Below are 22248 nucleotides of genomic sequence, written 5' to 3'. Positions count from 1 at the left end.
GAATCTTAGCATGGCAAGACCTCCAGACACCAGCGTAGCAATGAAAAGAACAAGTTGCAGAACAAGGCAAACAATATGTTAACTGCTTTTTGCTCTTTGTTTTTTTCCAAAAAAGCACCCACAAATCAACATCTGTAACTATGTATATAGACGAGGAGGCGAATACAAACAGAGAAGTCTGGGAGGACACAGGGTGCAAAGCAAGCTGGCAACAAGGGCTACCCCTGCAGAGGGGCCAAGGACCAGGCTGGTGGCCCAAGGAAGCTAGGGGCTGACCAGTATTGTCAGAATTACTATATACACACACATGCGTGTCCCTGTCACTGCCACTGTCAACATAAAGTTTCATTTTTCACTTTAGAAGAAAATGACTCTATCAGGCGCAAGGGAAAACATACCCCATATCCAGTTTCCAGCTTCCAAACTCTGTAGTAATTTTCTCCTGAACGACTAAGGGAAAACAACATCAGGGCCACTGTGGAACCACAAAGAATCAAACTGCCCTACACCCCCATACTCCCTTGCTGTACACCCCTACCCTGTCCCTGATCTCTCATCCCCTGCCATATCTCATTTCTGTAAAGAGAGTGGCTGGATTCAAAGACACTAAGAAGAACACTGGGGTCGGGTGGGAGGTCAGGGGGAGGAGGGATGCAACTCAAGAATCAGAAACAGGATAACTCCAGGGGCACCTGGATGGCTCAGTCGGTTAAGCGTCCAACTTGGGCTCAGGTCATGATCTCATGGTTTGTGCGTTCAAGCCCCGCATCAGGCTCTGTGCTGACAGCTGAGCCTGGAGCCTGCTTTGGATTCTGTGTCTCCCTCTCTCCCTGCCCCTTCCCCACTCTCACTCTGTCTCTTTCTTTCTCTCTCTCTCTCTCTCTCAAAAATAAACATTAAAAAATAAAAAAAAAAAAAAGATAACTCTAGAAGTTCCTATTTAAAAATTGATGAGATAGGATGGGATCTCTACATACACCAGAGAAATATACTTGTGGCCCTCCTCTTCATCATTTCCTTAAGAATCCTGGTGCAGACCAATGATCTCTAGAGCTATCACCGTAATATCTTGTCATTTTTTAAAAATACGCATTGTATTTAATCAATACCCAAGCCAATTTCGGTCATATTTTAGTATCTCTCTGATTTAGATGTCCTAGACTCAGTAGTGTCTTACAGCTGCTGTCGGCCCCACAGCAGCTGTGATGTGCTTTTCCAACCCTTCACACATGTGAAGAAGGCCATGGCATTCATTTCAAACAAGCCACAGGCACTGCTGGTTCTATAGGGGCCGGGTTTGACTGCCATTTAAAACGTCTCCAGCAAGAGTTCCCTATGATTCGGCATTAAAACGAACAGCGACAGTGCATGCAGAAAGACACAGCACGTAGACAGCAGGGTGTAGATTTCACATTCGTGGCTCAAGCAGTCATCACTGGAGGAATGACTGCAAGTGAGTAACTTCCCATAAGGCGATAATGGAATGCTCTGTGGGACCTAACGAAGGAAGACCGTGCACTGCCAGTGAAGCTGGGAAGGACTGAATCTCAAAGGACACCTAACATGCACACCACAACGAGACTGAAGGAAGGAGAACCTGCCAAACTCCCAGGAGAGAGGCCCAAAGCCTCAAGGCAATGAGCATCCAATTATCGGGACTTTCCTTCCAACTCTGGCAGAAAGGGCTTCAATTCCAGTGACGGCTCAAGAGAGAAACATGTGAGCTGTCAGATCGGAAAATGTCAGCATCAGCCTTGCAGAACAGGATCACTGAGGGACACAAAGGCACTGTGTCACACAGCTAATCCACAGTGTCTCCTTCCTTCCTGATGACCTAAATAATGTAAACCTTAGCCGATGGCATCTTCGATTCGGAAAGATATGGTCAACTAAAACAAGTACGCTGTAAAAGGCAAAAAGAACAGAAGTCCTTTTAAACAGTGAGCTCCCGTAGAGTACTTCATTTTTTTTTAAGTTTATTTATTTTGAGAGAGAGAGAGAGAGAGAGAGAGAGAGAGAGAGAGAGCATGCATGTGCAATGTGTGAGCAAGGGAGAGGCAGAGAGAGAGAGGGAGACAAAATCCCAAGCAGGCTCTGAGCTATCAGAGCAGAACCCAACTTGGGGCTAGATCTCTCAAACCGAGAGATCATGACCTGAGCCAATATCAAGAGTCAGACCCTTGGGACGCCGCCTGGGTGGCTCAGTCAGTTAAACATCCGACTTGAGCTCAGGTCATGATTTCATGGTTCGTGAGTTCAAGCCCCGCACTGGGCTCTGTGCTGACAGCTCAGAGCCTGGAGCCTGCTTCCGAGTCTGTGTCTTCTTCTCTCTCTCTGCCCCTCCCCCGCTCATGTTCTGTCTCTCAAAAACAAATGATCGTAAAAAAAAAAAAATTTTTTTTTTTTTAAAAAGTCACTTAACCGACTGAACCACCCAGGTGCCCCTAAAGTGGTTAATTTTATGTTATGTGAATTTTTAACCTCAATGAAAAAAAAAATCTGAACATGTCTGCTTATGTAGACTCCCTTAAGAAAACTACAGGTTACAAACTGAGATATATGTGAAACAAATACTAACCAATGGCTACAATCAAGAATTAAAAAAGGATGCCTGTGGCACAGAAGGAAACACACAAACAAAAGGCATTAAGCACCTTTTCACAGAAAAGAAATCTACGAAGAGACGCTCGATTTCTTACATCATCAGAGATATATCCATCGACGTGACACCAACACACCAGGCCACAGCCATTCAACAGGCAAAAGTTTTAAATTCTGGTAACGTAAGTATTGAAACAAAGATGGATCCACAGACTACCTGACTCACTGCTGGTCAGAACGGAAAGGTATAACTGCTTTGGGAAAAATTAAACACAGGCCATGCCACCTAGAGATGAATATAGAATCACGATACACTTGCTTGCACACCACAGGAGACACCTACAAGAGTGCTCACAGCGGGGCGCCTGGGTGGCGCAGTCGGTTAAGCGTCCGACTTCAGCCAGGTCACGATCTCGCGGTCCGTGAGTTCGAGCCCCGCGTCAGGCTCTGGGCTGATGGCTCAGAGCCTGGAGCCTGTTTCCGATTCTGTGTCTCCCTCTCCCTCTCTCTCTGCCCCTCCCCCGTTCATGCTCTGTCTCTCTCTGTCCCAAAAATAAATAAATGTTGGAAAAAAAATTAAAAAAAAAAAAAAAAGAGTGCTCACAGGACACAATCACAAGAGCAAAAACCTATGAGTAAACTGTGACAAGGCTGCACAGTGACTATTTCTCAACAGTCAAAATGGATGCACCGTGACACATGACATGGATGAGTCTTACTAACGTAACAGCAAATGAAAACTGCCCCCAAATCACACAATTTGACTCTTTATAAACTTAAAAAAGTGTATCGTTTTTGTCTTTGAATAATACCTGTATGTGTACGTATATATGCGATAAGACCATCTACAAAGGAAGTCAAGAAAACGATGAAGCAAGACTCAGGATAGTGGCTCCCTTGGGCAGGAGGAGGCAGGGGGATGTGACAGAAAAGGACCACATGAGTGGATGTCAGTTATGAGGGATCTAGTTTTCTTCCTACGTGGGAGGATCACAGCCGGTGACCACTACAGACAGATGGACAGAGAGATAGGCAGAGCGATGGAAACACAAATGAGGGCCAGGTGCACGCGTGGACCAATGATGACAGTTATTTGACCATGATCACAACTAGTTCAATTCTAGGTACCTGAAGTCCAAAAGAAAACACAATTTAAAGAGCTTAACAAAAGAAACAAACTGCAGATTAAAAATTTGAAAACACAGGGGCACCTGGGTTGGCTCAGTCAGTGAAGCGTCCAACTCTCAATTTTGGCTCTGGTCACGATCTCATGGTTCATGGGATCGAGCCCTGTGTCAGGCTCTGTGCCGACAGTGTTGAGCCTGCTTTGGATTCTCTCTCCCTCTCTCTCTGCCCCTTTCCCACTCATGCTCTCTCTCAAAAATAAACTTTAACAAAAAAAAAAAAAAAGAATTTTAAAATACACTGAATTACATTTATAAAGTAAATCGTGCTTTAAGCAGAATACACCAAGTTTTAATCCTTGACAGGTGGCCCAAGGAAATGGAAATGGATCTTTTCAACCTTAAACAGAATGTTAAAATACAGAAGTATGAGCTAGCCCACCTCTTCTTGAATATACTGCAGTAAAAAGGGAGATGCTCTTAAATTATCAACAGGAATGTTGAAGAAGCCTTGAATTTCCTTCTGGTGCAAATCCATAGTAATAAGATGAGTTAGACCTTTGGAAACAAAGACACAAACATATGAAGAGCTAAATAACCGGCTGTACTGCATGAAATAAGCATATATAAATACTATATATAATAGCATTTAAAAAACTGCTCTCTAATCAAAAAGACTCAGAGTCTCTCTCTCTCAGATTTTTTAATTCAATGACACTGTGAGAGAACAGAAAACATATAGTGGTCTCTGACCCCTGTCCCTAACACAGAGCTCCTAAAACCCTGGTACATTCCTAAGAGATAAGAGCGCTAGGAGCACCTTCTGTTCTAATGAGGTGACTTTTGGGTTTTTTTCAAAAAAAAATTTTTTTTTCAACGTTTATTTATTTTTGGGACAGAGAGAGACAGAGCATGAACGGGGGAGGGGCAGAGAGAGAGGGAGACACAGAATCGGAAACAGGCTCCAGACTCTGAGCCATCAGCCCAGAGCCTGACGCGGGGCTCGAACTCACGGACCGCGAGATTGTGACCTGGCTGAAGTCGGATGCCCAACCGACTGCGCCACCCAGGCGCCCCTCAAATTTTTTTTTAATGTTTATTTATTTTTGAGAGAGAGAGAGAGAGAGAGAGAGAGAGAGAGAGAGAGAATATGAGTGGGTGAGGGGCAGAGAGGGAGGGAGACACAGAATCCAAAGCAGGCTCCATCCAGGCTCTGAGCTGTCGGCACAGGGCCCGCTGCGGGGCTCGAACCCACAAACCGTTGAGATCATGACCTGAGCTGAAGTCTCCCTACTGAGCTACTGAGGCGCCCCCTAATGAGGTGACTCTTGGTGGGCTCTTGGAGCTTGGAATTTTCAGCCTTCACCCCATCCCCACCTCCATTCTCCAGAGGCAGGGGGAGGGGCCGGAAATGGAGCAGGCACGAGGAAGCAGAGGTTTCGGGCAGCTGCCAGGCAGGCGAACAGGTGCAGGTGCTGGCAGAGGTCATGGGCTCCGCAGCCCTCCCCACATGTGGGGCCTCGCATCCCCTCCAGCAGGATGATCGCCCGTATTCTTCATCTTACGCTTTTCCAATCAAGTGGCAAACAGTAAGTGGGCAGTTTTCCCGAGTTCTGTAAGTTGCCCCCGCAAATAATCAAATCTGAGGATGGGTCCTGGGAGCTTCTGATTCACAGCAGATTGGTCAGAAGCACAGGTGTCTACCTCCAGGTAGACAGTGTCAGAATTTAGTTAAATTGTAGGCTACCCAGAGGCGCCTGGGTGGCTCAGTCAGTTAAGCGTCTGACTTCGGCTCAGGTCACGATCTCATGGTTTGTGAGTTCCAACCCCACACTGGGCTCTCTGCTGTCAGCACGGGGTCTGCTTCAGATCCTCTGTCCCCCTCTCTTTCTGCCCCTCCCCCGCTCACACTCTCTCTCTCTTTCTCAAAAGTAATAAACGTTAAAAACAAAAACCAGGGGCGCCTGGGTGGCGCAGTCGGTTGAGCGTCCGACTTCAGCCAGGTCACGATCTCGCGGTCCGTGAGTTCGAGCCCCGCGTCGGGCTCTGGGCTGATGGCTCAGAGCCTGGAGCCTGTTTCCGATTCTGTGTCTCCCTCTCTCTCTGCCCCTCCCCCGTTCATGCTCTGTCTCTCTCTGTCCCAAAAATAAATAAACGTTGAAAAAAAAAAAATTTTAAAAAAAAAAAAACAAAAACCAAAAACCGTAGGATACCCAGCTGACGTCATGGAGAATTGCTAAGTGTAGGGAAAAACCTCTACACATCTGGTGACCAAAAGGGACATCTTCTGCGTGAGTAGTACAAGAGATACACAGGAGGGGAACTGGCTTTTTCCCCACTCAGAAGGGAAAGACTGGGTGGTTTTCTTACACAGAGATACATGATTTTCACATCAATTTATAGTCTTAAAACAGCAAAGGTAATAGTAACGAAGAAAGGTCTCTTATAATTGTATTAGAGCAAGTTACATCTCCTTGAAGTTTCCTTAATAGGTACAGCAAAGCCATATTAAGACAAATATTGCCTTACGATCTTAAGACAAACTGCACAGGCCTGTAACTAGAAGAAATGAAGAACCTTCACCTCCACTGGCTCTTCAAAATGATCATCATACTTGAAATGATCATCAGAAAAGTATAAGGAGGGGCACCTGGGTGGCTCAGTCAGTTAAGCGTCCGACTTCAGCTCAGGTCATGATATAACGGTTTGTGAGTTCAAGCCCCGCGTCACACTCTGTGCTGACAGCTCAGAGCCTGGAGCCTGCTTCGGATTCTGTGTCTCCCTCTCTCTGCCCCTCCCCTGCTTACACTCTGTCTCTCTCAAAAATTAACAAACATTTAAAAAATTAAAAAAAAAAAAAGAAAGAAAAGAAAAGTAGAAGGAAAATCTAATTGGAAAAGTTTTAAAAGCCAAACTTGACCCAAAAACCAGGAAAGTCAACCTGGTGGCCCATCCAGGATCAAGGCCAGAAGAGAAGACCAGCATCTTTTCGGAAGGCTCAGTGAGCCAGCCTGCTCCCTTCAGCCAGCTTTGAAAACTCTGAAAACCGACCTTTCAGTAGGTTGTACCATTGAAGTTGCTGGGGCTCAAGTTTCACCAAGTTATGGTTTGTTTTGTTTGTTTCTGTGCCTTCCCTGGAATGCTACTGTAGAAAATTTATTCCATAGTAAGTGACTATGTTCAAACGCAGTGAGTGGGAATATTTTAATCCTTCCCTCTCTGTGCCAATGCTCCAGGATATGTGGCTTCTACAATCATACACACGCATGCACGTGCCCACACAGGCATGTGCACAACTCTGAAGGTTATTCAGAAACAAGAGGGAGACAATTAGGAGGTTACCTGAAAAGGCGCAACACAAATTACCACATATGGTTTGCAAAATATGCCAATTTGTGCTGCGAAGAGGCTAAAGGAAGTTGTTGCTGTTAAAATGCTCGGTTCCAAATGCCTTTTCCCCTTCAAAAATGACTTAAATGTAAGTGTAACTTGTTGCTTCAATGTCATTTTTTAAACAAAGAAATTAGGAAAAAATAAGTCATTCTCCTTAATTCTGTGTTTCAGGGAGTTGGGAACAGGAGAGAATTCTCTGCACTGCTTTCTCGTTATACATAAGCTGTCTTTAAAAACGGTCTTCCAGGGGCGCTGGGTGGCTCAATCAGTTAAGCATCTGACTTCAGCTCAGCTCATGATCTCATGGTCCATGGGTTCAGGCCCCGCATGGGGCTCTGTACTGACAGCTAGAGCTTGGAGCCTACTTCAGATTCTGCGTCTCCCTCTCCCTCTGCCCCTCCCCAACTTGTACTTGGTCTCTCTCAAAAATAAATACATTAAAAAACAAAAAAAAACAATAAAGAAAAAGGTCTTTCACTCTGTTTAGCATTCGCATTTAGTTAAAACAAGGCTTTACAATTTCTCAGGTAAAAATAAACTTCCCGGGCCCCGCTAAGTATCAAACAAATATCCGCCATTCTTACCCGCTTTGCACATCATCGAAGCCAGCAGTTTAGAAACAATGGAGCCTCTTTTTCTCATCTTGCACTGTTTGCTGTAAGGAAAGTAGGGAATCACGCCGATGATGCTTTTGGCACAGGAGGTCTTACACGCGTACACCATAATCAGGAGCTCCATGATGGTGGTGTTGACATCCCTGTGTTCAGAGAGAGAGAGAGAGAGAGAGAGAGAGAGAGAGAGAGACCCAGCAAGGAACGTGAGATGCCTGTTCCAACAAGATGTCAGCAGCATGCTACTCCTGTCTCTACCAAGTCTCAAGGCTCGAGACACAGAAGAGGAACTAACATGTCCCACATTCCCTCCCAGCCCATGACACTACTTCCTTTCTTCCTAAAAATAGCAGTCAGAAGAGCGAGCTTCCATGGGCTCCCACCGACACACATATCTGTACCTACAAGTCTGCCCACCCTCCGCCCTCAGTCAGAGACACACTTTCCACACCAAAGTTACTCTGAAATGAGCCCTCCAGATGGCCCACTAACCACCCCTACTCCACAGGACTCCAGTGATCCTCCCTCTCTTGCCTCCATCATCAGTTTGGTATGCAGCCCCCCCCCCCGACCAGACTGTACCCATCGGACTATAAACATTCTGTTGTCACATTAAAAACAACTAGTGGGGCGCTTGGGTGGCTCAGTCGGGTAAGCATCCGACTTCGGCTCAGGTGATGATCTCACGATTCGTGGGTTCGAGCCCCACGACGGGCTCTGTGCCGACAGCTCAGAGCCTGGAGCCTGTTTCGGATTCTGTGTCTCCCTCTCTCTCTGCCCCTCCCCCACTCGCGCTCTGTCTCCCTCTATCTCAAAAATAAATAAACGTTAAAAAAAAAATTTTTTTTAAAAACAACTAGTGGCCATTTTTCCCACTGCCCCCGAACTTCTTTGCTCCCCTGTGTATATGTCTCAAGGGAGCTGTCTACACTGCTATCATCAGCTCATCTCCATTCACTCTCTCCCAACACGTTCCAATCCAGGTCATCAACGACCTCCACGCAGCTAGATCCAAGGTCAATTCTTCTCCTCCTCTCACCTCAACTCCCCGGGCTGCTCACCCTGCTTGACCCACTTGGCTTCTAGGACTTCCTCCTGTGCTGCCCCACTTGGCTTCCTGTGCCGGTTCTCCTCTCCCCACCTTCCTGCCTAATGCCCATTCATTTGCCCTCTCCTGCGACCTCGCCTCATCCGCTGGGCTCCTCATCGAGTTTCATGGCTTTCTAGATGCCGGACACTGAAGGTCACACCCCCCGCCCCGAATGTGAAAGAGGAGGAGGAGAGGACCCGACAGGGAGTACAGAGTTACACCAAGGGTCCCGAATCATGCGTGCGGGAGCACTTGTCTCCTGCGAGCTGCTGACAGGCTGGCCAGCGCTAACCTCTGATAATGAACTTGTCTGAGTGACTGCAGAAGTTGAGCTACTGGACAGCATTGCCTCCATTTAAAATTTTTCTAATACTTTAGTGCCCACCATTAGCCTGTACTAAAATGAAACAGAAGATGTACTGACGACATCAGATCTCAACGTTAACTATCTGGCAAAGACCACAACGGCCAGGCTTCCGGCAACCTGGCAAGACTAAGAACCGCGGAGCTCGCACAAGCCTACGGCGCAGCTCGGAATGATGCAGGATGAGACACGCAGGTGATTTTCACTACAGGAAGAAGAAACTAAAAGAAGGCGGGAGGCAAAATGATAGGAGTGTTGAAATAAACCAAAACACAGGAAAGGAATGCAAGGACCTGGAAATGGGAAGGATTACACGAGTCCCCCTCTGAAGCCCTGAATTCTAAGTCCGATTTGGCTTTCCATGCCCGCTTCTCCCCTGTGTGACGCAAGCACCTCCGTGCACTTCTCCAAAATGGAGTCACACGTGTCTCTGAGGAGGTAACAGCACCCCAGACACACAGGAGCCAGAAGCGACGGAAGTCGTCCTGTGCTCTGCGCTTTCCCCACCCCGATGCTGGAAGGTGAAGGGCAAGGGGTGCCCACAGGGGAGTTCTCCACCAGCACCCTGGCCCTTCGGCCTGCCAGGCAGAGAGGCCACAAGAACTCAGTGCCCCCAGCCCCGCCCAGGTCTGCCGAGGACGCTACGTGGCAGAGGGATCGAAACAAGTGGCCCCCGCCCTTCTCCACGGCACACATGCTCCCAGGAAGGCATGGGACGCGACGACAGGTCCCCTTCAACTGTTCTTCCCAGAGGAGCCAGGGGGCTACGAGACTTCATCCCGATGAACCAAGGACCAGGATAGATGTTCAACATTCGGTGGAAGTATGTGTGTTGCGAGGCTAAATTCTCCCGAGACCAGGCTTTCTTTGGTATTTTTTACACATATAAATACAAATCTAACATGCAGCAAAATTTAGCATCTCTAAGCTCAAAAACGGTACACCCTATATGAACTGATTTTCAGACATTATTAAAAGCCACTTTGAGGTGAAGAACTTTCATACACAGAGGCATTCGGGGGTGTCCGTGGACAGTGCGGCATTTGATCAAAAAACGATGCAGAGAACCTCGCCGCACAGACTCCTCCACACCCACCTTACACATCTGTGGCCTTGACAACTTTCCAAACACACACATACGTATGTCAAACGTCACACACCAGACAGGAATACATCCTTCGATACGTTATTTCACCTTCTTGGCTCATTTAATCTACATGATAATAAGTGGTGATCATTTTTCAATGACCTGCAGTCAAAGCTTTAAGAAGCCCAAGTAAGTAAACCCCTCTCCCCCTGCCTTTTTTGGGGGGACCAGAAGAGCTTCCCTGCAAGTTGTAGAAGATTCCCACTACTGAGAGGCAACGTCATAGGTCCTATTCTCGTTAAGAGCCTCTGCTCCAGTACCTGGTTACTTCCACCCTTCGAGAACCCTGAAAGAACACCTGAAAGTCAGCAGTTATGTCAGAAAAATTAGCAGAATAAGACATACCGATTTTAAAATGGTCATAATTCTTCCTGTCTAGTCAGCTCTTATGAGTCCAAGCACTCTTGCCCGGAAAGAAACCCAGAGAGACCCCCGTGTCTGTTGGCTAAGGACTCACTTTGAGACAGTCTGGATGATGAAAACATCCTTTCCCCTCACGGATTCTTGAATCTGTACTCTTGTTTCTGGCAGGAAAAGGAAAAAAAGAGGCGGTGGTGAAGACGGCACATAATTTCAATTTTTGAAAATGCACAAAAAAATCTGCCTCATCCCCAGTGTCACAAAATGTGGAGAATGGAACTGTTAAAAACATTCACAAGGCTTTTGGTGCTGTAAATGATAACGAACACACTGGCATCAATCACCCTTTTTAAACATGTCAACGTTACAGTTCGTGCTACTGAGAGAATTCCATTTCCCACTTGGACCAAGTAATCTACCCTTCTTACTTCCACACAGGCAGGGAGCACTGAGCCACGCTGAGCAGGGTATCTCTATGGGAAACTACATACTCATTCATAAAAGCAGCAACAATTAACTTATTTGGCAATAAGTGTTATAAAAACATTGTAAGAATAAAGACAAAGAAGGTTTAACATCCCTACTCTCAAAAAATCTTGTGAATGGCCACAAGGAAACAATTAGACAAATGAAGAATGGGGCATTCTTCAAAGTATCACACGAAGAAAAGAAATGTCCTAGATGAGAAGAAACTAAAGAGATACAGAAAACACATCCCTTGAGGGGCGCCTGGGTGACTCAGTCGGTTGAGCCTCCGACTTTGAGCTCAGGTCATGATCTCACGTGAGTTCTCTCATGAGTTCTCGCCCCACATCCGGCTGGCTGCTGTCATCATGGAGCCCACTGTGGGTCCTTTGTCCCCTTCTCTCTGCCCCTCCCTGCTCATGTGCTCTCTCTCTCTCTCTCTCAAAAATAACATTTAAAAAAAAAAAACAAAACAGAAAAACAACAGTGAAAAAGAAAGCACATTGCTTGAGCCAAGAATCCCGGTTTGGAAAAAACAAAAAACCTAATAGTTGTAAAAGGCTCTCCAGGACAACAAGGGAAATCTGAATATTGGCGAGATATTACATAATTAGAGAATGGTCATTTATTTCTTTAAACTAGACAACGTATTCATGCAGAACAAAGTCCTTTTCCTCGGGAGGGGCACAGCCAAGCATTCAGAGCTTAAGTGACCTGATGCCTGCAACTTACTTTCAAAAGGCTGCACGCATTCATATTCATGTTGCAAAATGTAAGCTGTTGAGTCCACGGCAGACATACACGTGGGATATTCACAGCTCTAGTCTCTTAACTTTTTTACAGATCCAAACATTTTTGTTAAAAATGTTGGGAAAAAACAGAATGTGTGTTTACAAAGGAATATACAGTACCAAGGAAAGAAAATGAACTTTAGGGTCAGGGAGAGCTGGGTTTGAATCCTGACTCTGTCACGTCAGGGACGTGGGGACTTTGTACCTAACATCACCCCTGAACACAGTGCTTCAGTCCCTGGTAACAGCGAGGAATCCACAAACATCAGTTCCGGTCTTCCTTCCAGATAGACACCAAGTATTCTCCCCACCCTCAGGCAGGAACCCAGAGGGCAGACGAACTTTCCTCCTGGGACGAGACTCCCACCACCAGCTCTCCCTAACCCTCCCTTCCAGGCTACACAAAGGGCATCACGCAATCTGCTTTAGCAACAGACCCTTCTCCAAACTCTCCCTGCATATTTTCTTCAATTACACATTTTTCCCACTGAAGCCACATGGGGGATCTTGGGAGACAGGAAAAAGGTGGCAGTGATGGTAGAAATAAATAGGGGGAAACAAATTTGTGCCTTTTCATCAAAGCGTCTTGTAAGTTCTCCCAATATTTAGGTAACTGCCAAAATCCTACAGTGGAAAAGGACAGGGAACCAGTGTTTCCCGAGCACCTACTACGCACCAAGTGCGAAGGCACACAAATTATCCCATTAAAACCTCAAAGCACCACAAATCATTCGCAGTTTAGAAAAATTAAATAACTCGCCAAGGATAAGTCGTCTGACCCTCGGGTCCTGGTAAGCTGTCCATCATTCCTGCTAGGATAATTTCAAATATCCACCATTTCTACAGAAATTACAAAGAGTAAGTAACACGTGAACAAGTGCACAATGTGGGGTGTTTATGTAATGACAGAAATCAATTAACAAAAGCATTTCCTAACGGCAACTTATGGGGAATAAAGAATGGCAACCAGTTAACACTGTGGCCACACAGGGCTTTCTCATCCCACCTAAGGGGACACAAATTCACACAACTGCTGAGCTAGATTTCCATTCAGTGGGCCAGCTGCGTGCATGGCTGCAGTCTTTACTGAATGAGGTCTGAGAACTGGAGTTCAAGCCCCCAGATGGTCTACGTCCAATTGGTATTCGCCACCTTGCCCGCTGGACTTCCCGCAGGCGGAAATAACTGGCCGCTGGGTCCAACTATTTTAAGAGCAGAGGATGAAGGACAGAGCCAGAACGTCACATTCCACAAAAAGATCAACATCACACGCATGTCTGAGATAGCTCACCTCTGTTAGGTTCCTGGTAAACCTGCACTTTGCCCATCTCCACCCCCAGCCGCCTAGGGAAGAGAAAAGGGGGAAAAAGCTGAAAAGGTAATAGAAATAAAATCGACTCAACATCTTTACTATTTAAGGATGATTCATAAATTGATTAAAAATGAGACAAAGTGAAATAAAACAGAGGCACTCTTACCATAAAATTTAAAGTGGATACGATAATGTCTGTCACTCCGTTACCTAACCCCCACCCCACGCCTCCCCAAGAAAGCCTCCGGAGGCCAGCTTAGCCTGATCGAGCCTGTCCCTGGGCTACACCAACCCCTCCTGCCTTTGAACCTTCTGTTCCCTCTGCCTGGAGGGTTTCTCAATTCACATACCATCCCCTGGGCTTAAAAGGCACCTGAGCTAAAATAGAACAACCTGCACAAACCTTTCCCTTCATCCCGTTTTCTTCACACTATCACCACCTGAAATTCTCATTTGTTTTGTTGACTTTCTTCTCGTCTGGCTCCCCTACTACATAGAAGAAGAAAGGATCCTGACTGTTCGGTTCACTGTTAATCCCCAATATCTAGATCAAGGTCTAATACATAGTAGGGGGTTCAAACTTTATTTAATAAATAACTAAAACTAGACTGAACTACAATCTATGTAAACTATGTTCATACAGAATACACTTCATTGCTCTTCATACGCAAGTAATTCTCCACGTATGCGGCACCTAACACAATCCCTGGCACTTATGAAGACTCGATAAATGTCTGCCGAACGAACGTGTAGGGAGTTACAACAGTTCACAAAAAAAGTTAGCCCTTAATATACAGACGATACACAGACCAACTACAAAACATCTGTTCTCAAGTTTAACAATCAGTGCTATTCCGACAGTCAAATTTAAAACATGACATAATGAGGGCGCCTGTAACTGGAAGAAATGAAGAACCTCCACCTCCATTGGCTCCTTGAAATGATCATCATACTTGAAGTGATCATCAGAAAAGTATAAGGAGGGGAGCCTGGGGGGCTCAGTCAGCTAAGCATCTGACTTCAGCTCAGGTCATGATCTCACGGGTTGTGAGTTCGAGGCCGCATCAGGCTCTGTGCTGACAGCTCAGACCCTGGAGCCTGCTTCAGATTCTGTGTCTGCCTCTGCCTCTCTCTCTCTCAAAAATAAACATAAAAAAATTTTTCTTACAACATGACATACTGAATATGGATTTTAATGGCACGAAGTACTCACTCAGCAATTTTCTTTGAAAGCTCCATACACGAGGAGTTAGAATTTGCTGAAAACAACACCAGACCTCCTTTCGTTATGTTCATCTTGGTTTCTAATTCAGGTGGCGCCACACAAAACATCAAAACCTTCTTGGTTTTCCAATTCTCAGAGCCTAGGAGGATTAAAAGTATATTAAGAACCACCACAGAATATGAAATTCACCTGAATGAACTTTTTTTTTTTTTTTTACTAGCAAATGACTTAAGCTGAAGGAAATTAGTTTTCGCCATGATGGAGTCTTTTATATTAAATATATGTATGGACAAATAAAAAGTTCATTTGGGTTTCAGGGTTCTGGATTTATGGAAAAATGTTACTGCATGATTTAATCAGTTTTCATGACCACTGGGAACAAACGATAAACTTACAAGAAAGGCGGAGCTGAAGAGCTCAGTGTTTTACTGTTTGCTGCTTAAAGTCAATTATGGACAACCTCCTTTTATTCTCTGACAACAAAATTCCTCCTGGATTAACACACAGAAAAATGGCAGAGCCATTAGCAAGGACATGGACTGATCGATCCTTCAATGACGAATAAATAGCCCATCTGTGCCCAGCTTCTCCTATAATAACTATTTACCCCCAAACCTCCCCCCTGGCTGCCAGCTGCCTCTCTGATGCCCTGAGTCATGTCTAAGCTGGACCTTGGCATCTAAGTTTTTCTGAACTGGAACACAAGGCTGAGACCAAATAATAACCCCAAAGGGAAGGAAAGCAACCACCCAACTGACAGGCAGCAGGGCACAAACAGAAAAACCCCTGGCCCGAGAGTCATCAGAGCCGAGGTGGTAATCCCACGGGCCGTTCATGTGCTCCTCCACTCTCTGGGCTGCGTCCTTATCACCCAAGGAAGGTGCAGGACTAGATGCCGTAGCAATAACCTAGCAGGCCACGGGGCGGGGGGGACCTTCCCGGCGAGCCCACTGCATTTCCTCCGTTGATGGCTCCAGGAAGATTACAAAGGGACCGAAGCCAAGCGGATCTTTCTTGTTACTCTTAAATTTTAATTCCACTGGCACACACACACATTCTCCTCGTGAGGAACTGAAACTTGTTTAGGCTAACATCACGAGCACCAATCCCAGGCTCCTTCCCACCCACGTCCCCAGGAACGGACAGTTCTTATCAGTTTGATACGGCCACCACCTGACCTGTACCCATTCACATGCGACCCCCGCCTCATAAAAAAATATGTACAAAAATACCTTTCTAATGTAAAAAAATCATTGTGCAAATTTATCTATAATCTTTTTTGTTAAACGATGTATTTTGACAACCCGGGGGTTGTATATTTACAAAATATACTTTTGAACTGCTTCGAGTACTCCATGGTGCGGAGATGTCACATGTAGCAGGTCACCATCCTAAACAGGGCTCCTAGCGCACGTGTGCGCGTCTCTGCTGTAATTGCAAGAACCACTGGGTCCTTGGGGCAGGGCAATTTATAGGTACGGACGCACCAGCAAGCTAGGAGAGCACATTTCCCGAGAGTGCCTCTTATGGGGCATCCCGTGATGGGAAAAATGGAGCACTACAATGAAAACTGACCTACAGCCTATGAATTCCAAACACAAACACATGCACAAATGACCAAAGCCCTAAGGAGACCAACGAGGATACCTACGATGGAAAGTGGCTCGGGAGCAGGGATCAGCCAACTACGGCCCACGGGCCAAACCAGATCCCTCCAAATGCTCGTTCTGTACATAAAATCGTATCGGAACACAGCCATGCTCACTGTCTACAAACTGTCTATGGATACAATGATAGAGTTGAGTACAGGCCATACAGCTGAAAACACTGATCATCTGGGCCTCCACAGAAAGTCTGCTGACACCTGCTTTATGGCAGTGTGGGCCAGAGTGGCTGGTACAGATGAAAAAAAGAATGTATTTAGTCATCAATACTCAAAGTTGGAAGAGATCTTAAGTATCTTCCAACACCATCTCTCAACCAATGCTATGTCTGTCTTTAGGAACAGATGGCACAGGTCTGGAGACGGAAACAATAAAAACTCATTCTCCTGTAGTTATAAATACAGGCTTTGGAGTCAAATTCACGATTGCATCTGGGCTCAACTCACTGCGAGGTTCTGTATGAATGAGTCTCTCTTAGCCTTAGGGTAAAGTGACCTTACAGGGTTGCTGTAAAATTAATTTCTGTACAGCACTTAACACAGTGTGCAACACAGAGGATCTGCTTGGTAAATGGAAGCTAGCTACATTGGTATCCACTTTCAAGGTTTTGGTTTTCTACTGAACAAGTGCGGTTACATGCATATGTTGGCCATCTTGTTATGTTCCCCAAACCTCAAATGAGAAGCTTCTTAAGGTACCACAGTGTTCTTGAGAGGACATGGAACACTCAGAACGAAAGCATCTGAGGGTAGAAAGAGCTCTGAGAGATAACCAGGCCCATCTACAGGACTCCCGCCAAGGAGCCACTCCAGGTGCCTGAACAGCTCGAGCCCAAGGCCCATATCCTAGGGGCCCATCATTCCAAATTCTTCCTTAGAACACGCTAAACTTCCTCTCCCTGCCCTCAGCACCTCCTGGTCTTTGCCCTTTCCTTGATAATTTGCAGGAAACATCAAATTCCTTTTCCACTGGGCAGTGCTCAACCTATCTCAAGATGGCCCTCTTGCCTCTGTGCCTTCTCTTCCCCAGGATACTTCCTGCAGCCTTTCGTTACTGGTCACAGTTTGAACGCCCTTCACCACTGACTGTGGTCTCTTACGTCCTAAGTCTTCGGACATCAGGTTTCTATAACCAAAACCCACCACCATCAAAATGGCACAGGTAGGGGCATCCATTTGGAAATGGTTATCGACAGTCATATTCTGCGCCTACTCACTGCACAAGATGTTCAAACTTAAGGGCTGTTGCTAGCTTGGGTTCTCCTTTTCCCTACTGGAAATTCAAGTTGTACTCCCTACCAAGCTTCAAAAAAGTGAGTTTTAGAGATTATCCTCAGAAACATAATCACCAGGATGGGGCCTGGCAGAAGGCTCATTACGACAAAGCCTTAGCGTGAAATGGAAAGTGAAGAGAGCACTCTCATTCTCCCTGCTCCGCAACCCTGTAAACTACAGCTGCTTTTACATTTACCCTAAATTTACCCCACAATGTGTGAGAATTATTTATAACACAGATGAAAACACGTCCTTTTCCGAGGCTCTCAGTACCTTTCGAAAAGCAAACCCTACTCCTCTCTGAATGAGACTGGACAATCTATGAAGTCTCCTGAATGAATCCACACTGAAAGGCCACTCGCTTTGGATGTTGCCAGCAGTCCTTCCAAAACCACTTTTCCGCATTTCAGATGAGGAAGGCTTGCCTTAAAGTGTGATGCTTTCCCTCCAAAGCATCCGCTGCAAAAACTCCTATCTAAAGACACCAGAGTAAGTGTGAAATCCCGGGCTTGCCTTCCGTGGTTACTAGCGACCCGTTCTTGGGTAGGTGGCTTGGCCCTTCCCTTCCTGACAACAGAGATAGATGTTTGGGAAGATCAGCTTCCCCCACCAGTACCGAAGGTCCAGGACAGCAGAGATTTTTTTTTTTTCCCACCATTACATTCTCTGCTGTATATCCAGTGCCTAGTACCTGGCACATGGGGGCCAAACGGTGTTTGACAAAGTAACAAACAGTTGTTGAATAAAGCCTGACCTCACTGAGTCGCAACAATTAACAAATGGTACTCAAAGCAGTCTGCAAACTAAAAAGCATCATAAGATGCAAACAATTATTATTTTTATTGCTGACGTACCTCGCTCAAAAACAACTGCTTTTTATATCAGTACTGAAGAGAATTAGGGCAAAACCTAAGCCGAATTAATCTTCCGTGTCTCTGTGATCCCAGGCTCTTTGCCTGTCTCTCCAGCAGCACGTTTTCTTACAGCTAACGCTGTTTTCTAAGTGCTCTGAATTCTTACGCCAACTCAAGAAAGCAGGTACTAGAAGTGGACCCATTTTACACATGGGGAAATGAGGCCGGAGATTAAGAAACGTGCTCAAGGCTGCGCGGCTTCTAAGCAGCTGACGACAGCTGAGTTTCAGTCTGACTTGTAGCAGACAGTTGTATGCAACAGCACAGAAAATGATGATACTCCCATGTTGAATTCAGCATCACAGCAGAATCAGACAAACACCCAGATTTTTTTAAATGTCTAGACAGGCCTTGTTTGAAATACAATTTATACCAGGTGTTGAAGAAAGAACACAACACATAACTTTTAGTATTTCCCCTTTTGGTCATTTGTACCAGGGCAAGAAAAGAACAAGCCATATATGTTCAATGATGGTCACTGCAAGATTTCTTTTAAGAGCAACACTGGACAGATAGAAAGCATCCATAATGGGGTAATTAAGTAAAATTCGGAAATATATAGTCAACATAATAAAAACGGTAAATACCCAGGACTCTGTACAGTGCTTATATTAAGTGAATAAGCGCAGAATTTCATCTCTGCTAATCAAAACTGGGTTATCATGGTATAGACCGGGTCAGGGTAGGAACACGGGCAGGAAGAAGGGTAGGATTTAGCGGAGTTCAATGATGTGGCTGAATTATTTTTATTTGCTCATTTAAATCTTCTAAATGTAAGAAATCACACTTCTTCATGCTCCAAATCCCCAGTCTGCATTTCCTTATTCTTTATAAAAGCTAAACACCCAAACTGCGCCAATATTAAAATAAAGGGGGAAAAACCCTATCGTCAATGCAATATGCTGGGGGAAAAAACATTTTAAAGTCAAATAGTATCTAAAAATCACATCGAGGTCCTCCCTCAACCTCTGCTGGGTGAGCTCTGGGTGGGAAAAAAAAAAAAAAAAAACGGCCAGAGAAGAACAGAAATGGTCCGCGACTAGCAAGGCCAGTCAACTTAGAATCAGGGGCTGTGTCAGACCAGGGGCCGGAGATGGCTGCGTTGGAGGCTCGTTTTCTGAGCCGCCGGTCCCGTAATTAGGGCTCGACTCCCAAAGGCGCCCGGAGCTGGGTCACCCGGGGCCGCGCGCCGGGCCCGAGCCCCGCGGGCCCCGCGAAGGAGAGGAGGGAGGGAGGGAGGGAGGAGGGGGCGGCTGCGGGCGCGAGCCCGGGGTCGCCCCGCCGTATCCCCCCGCCCAGCCGCCGCCCCGGGACCGCGCGACCCGTCCGCCAGCCGGCGCCGCGGGGCTCCCCGCCCCTTGCACCTGCGCCCCGCACTGCCGGAGCCCGCCGGTCCGCGCCGCCACTCGTCGCTGGCTCCCGCCCGCCTACCTGGCCCCGACCCCAGCCCCGGCCCCGCCGCAGCCTCGGCTGCCGAAGGAAGAAAGCGCCGGCTCTCCAGGCGGCTTCTCTAGGAGCAAAATGGCGACTCCATGCGCAAGAACGGCGTCCACGGCGACTGCGAGGCCTGTGGGCGGGGCAGAGGGCGGGGCCGGGAGCCGGGATTGCGGAGGCACCTGGCTCGCTGGGGCCGTGGGCGGGGCCCACCGAGGGGAGGAGCGGGGAGGGGGGGGCGGGGGAGGTGCAGGCTAGAGAGGTGGGGCCGTGCTGGCAAGAGGGGCGGGGAGGTGGACGGGGCTGAGCCTCTTTGGACCCCTGGGATGCGGTGGCTGTGGAAACAAAGGTGTGGAATTACAAATGTCTGGGTTCAAGTCTTTAGTGGCTTGTAACCTTGGGCAAAGTCACTTCGCCTCTCTGAGCCTCAATTTCCTCATCCGAAAAATGAAAATGACAGTAGCATCTATCTCATAGGGTTATGAGGATTAAGTGAGATAACACCTGCAGAGCTTTGTAGCTCAGTTCCTGCCATGCAGTAAACAATCAGTTGGTATCATTATTTCCTTTGTTGACCTGTCTTCTTTTATATTTTTTATTTTTTTAATTTTAATTTTTTTTGAAGTTTATTTATTTTTGAGAGAGACAGAGACAGAGACAGCATGCGAGTGGGTTCAGGCAGAGAGAGAGGGAGGCACAGAATCTGAAGCAGGCTGCAGGCTCCCAGCCGTTAGCACAGAGCCCAACGTGGGGCTCGAACTCATGAGCTGTGAGATCATGACCTGAGCTGAAGTCGGACGCTCAACCGACTGAGCCACCCAGCGCCCCTCTTTTATATTTTTTAAATGTTTGTTTTTATTTTGGAGAGAGACAGACAAACAGAGGATCCGAAGCAGGCTCCTCGCTGACAGCAGAGAACCCGATGCAGGGCTCGTGAGATCATGACCTGAGCCAAAGTTAGTCACCTAACTGACTGAGCCACTCAGGCACCCCAACCTTTCTTCTTTTATTTTGTAAAGGAATTGGTGCTTTTGCTATCCATTCCCTGAATTCTTTATAATCTAAATATAACCATATTTGTATGGTTTATTTTAATTTTATTTTTTTAAATTTTTTTTTCAACGTTTATTTATTTTTGGGACAGAGAGAGACAGAGCATGAACGGGGGAGGGGCAGAGAGAGGGAGACACAGAATCGGAAACAGGCTCCAGGCTCTGAGCCATCAGCCCAGAGCCCGACGCGGGGCTCGAACTCACGGACCGCGAGATCGTGACCTGGCTGAAGTCGGACGCTCAACCGACTGCGCCACCCAGGCGCCCCTTAATTTTAAATATAATAATAGCAAATGCAGAGGCATCCGGGTGGTTCAGTCATGAAGTTCTGACTCTTGATCTCAGCTCAGGTCTTGATCTCAGCGTCCTGAATTCAAGCCCTGCATTGGGCTCTGCGCTGGGTATGAAACCTACCTAAACAAACAAACAAACAAAGCAAATACATATGTAGCACTTACCCTGTATCAAAACAAGCCCTCTTAAGTCCTTACCATATATTAACCATAATGTATTTAGTCCTCACAAGGGCGTGAAGTAGACATTATTGTCTTCTCCGTTTTAATACCTATGGGAACTGAAACACCCACACTGAATGACTTGACAAATGACTAAGTGGACGAGAATTGCAATCCAGGAGGCCTGGCACCAAACTGCATTATGCTGATCCCTATACCACATTGCATCTCCAATTCTGCTTTGGATTTTTCACAAGCGTGAGGCATGAAATCATTCATTAAAGGTTGGGCAGCTAGCCAGAAGCAGCCAGCCTCTTATTTTACAATTGGGGAATACAAGCATCTCGATTTATGAGTTATAAATTGTGTGATCCTTCATGAAATGGCGTTAAGACAGTTCCTTTGCCTGACAACTTTACAGGGACATACTTCTTGCAAAGGGCGCGACCCGTGAGCCCACTGATACATTCGCGGGACAAAACTGAATCCTCTTCCAGCAGTTGGGTTTTCGTCACTTCTCTTGCGCTGCAATCTAACCCTTGCCCAACCTCACCTGCCTGCTTCGACCAGCCGCATGGGATCCACCTTTCACGTCACATGTCCCGGTACGAATGGATCGGACCAATCGAGACAGCTCATCCCTCTCAGCTCCAAGGATAGGCCGCTGAGCCAATGGGAGCCCAAGAGACACAAGCCAGAGCCGCGTGGGTAACTGTGGCGGGTGGCTCGCTTCTTGCTCTGCTTGTCAGGATACCTAGAGGGGAACCACCGGGAAAAAATGCTGATAGAGGAACAGAGCGGGAGGGAGATAGATGGGCTCAGTCAAATTTAGGCTGAGCCTGAAGTCTGGAGTTCCCTGGATTTTCATTTATGGGAGCCAGTAAGTTTCTCCCCTCCACCCTCTTAAGCCAGCGTGAATTGGGTTTCTATCATTCCCAGGGGCCTGAGTGTTCTCCCCCTGCTTCTGTATTT

General features: G+C 46.6%; 1 protein-coding gene across 2 annotated transcripts in view; it reads right to left on the bottom strand.

Moving 5' to 3' along the window:
* The window catches only part of PRPSAP2 (phosphoribosyl pyrophosphate synthetase associated protein 2), a 46926-nt gene extending 27049 nt beyond the window's left edge, over positions 1-19877 (bottom strand). The window contains exons 1-7 of one of the 2 annotated variants that reach the window (XM_047089849.1): positions 19767-19877; positions 14879-14974; positions 14472-14622; positions 13238-13290; positions 10788-10854; positions 7703-7875; positions 4168-4283 (exon numbers count right to left, since the gene is read on the bottom strand). In XM_047089849.1, coding sequence (XP_046945805.1) covers positions 4168-4283; positions 7703-7875; positions 10788-10854; positions 13238-13290; positions 14472-14590 — 528 coding nt within the window. In that variant the 5' untranslated portion in view covers positions 14591-14622; positions 14879-14974; positions 19767-19877. The remainder of the gene's footprint in view (positions 1-4167; positions 4284-7702; positions 7876-10787; positions 10855-13237; positions 13291-14471; positions 14623-14878; positions 14975-19766) is intronic. The other variant, XM_047089850.1, reaches the window with a different exon arrangement.
* Between the last annotated feature and the right edge of the window lie 2371 nt (positions 19878-22248).

This window comes from Lynx rufus, unplaced genomic scaffold (genome assembly GCF_022079265.1).
Source record: "Lynx rufus isolate CCGP_SWC_20201006 ecotype Redwood Valley unplaced genomic scaffold, mLynRuf1.p SCAF_28, whole genome shotgun sequence".
NCBI classification, from domain to species: Eukaryota; Metazoa; Chordata; class Mammalia; order Carnivora; family Felidae; genus Lynx; species Lynx rufus.
The sequence above is the reverse complement of the archived record's forward strand: the minus strand, read 5'-3'. Positions and strand labels throughout refer to the sequence as shown.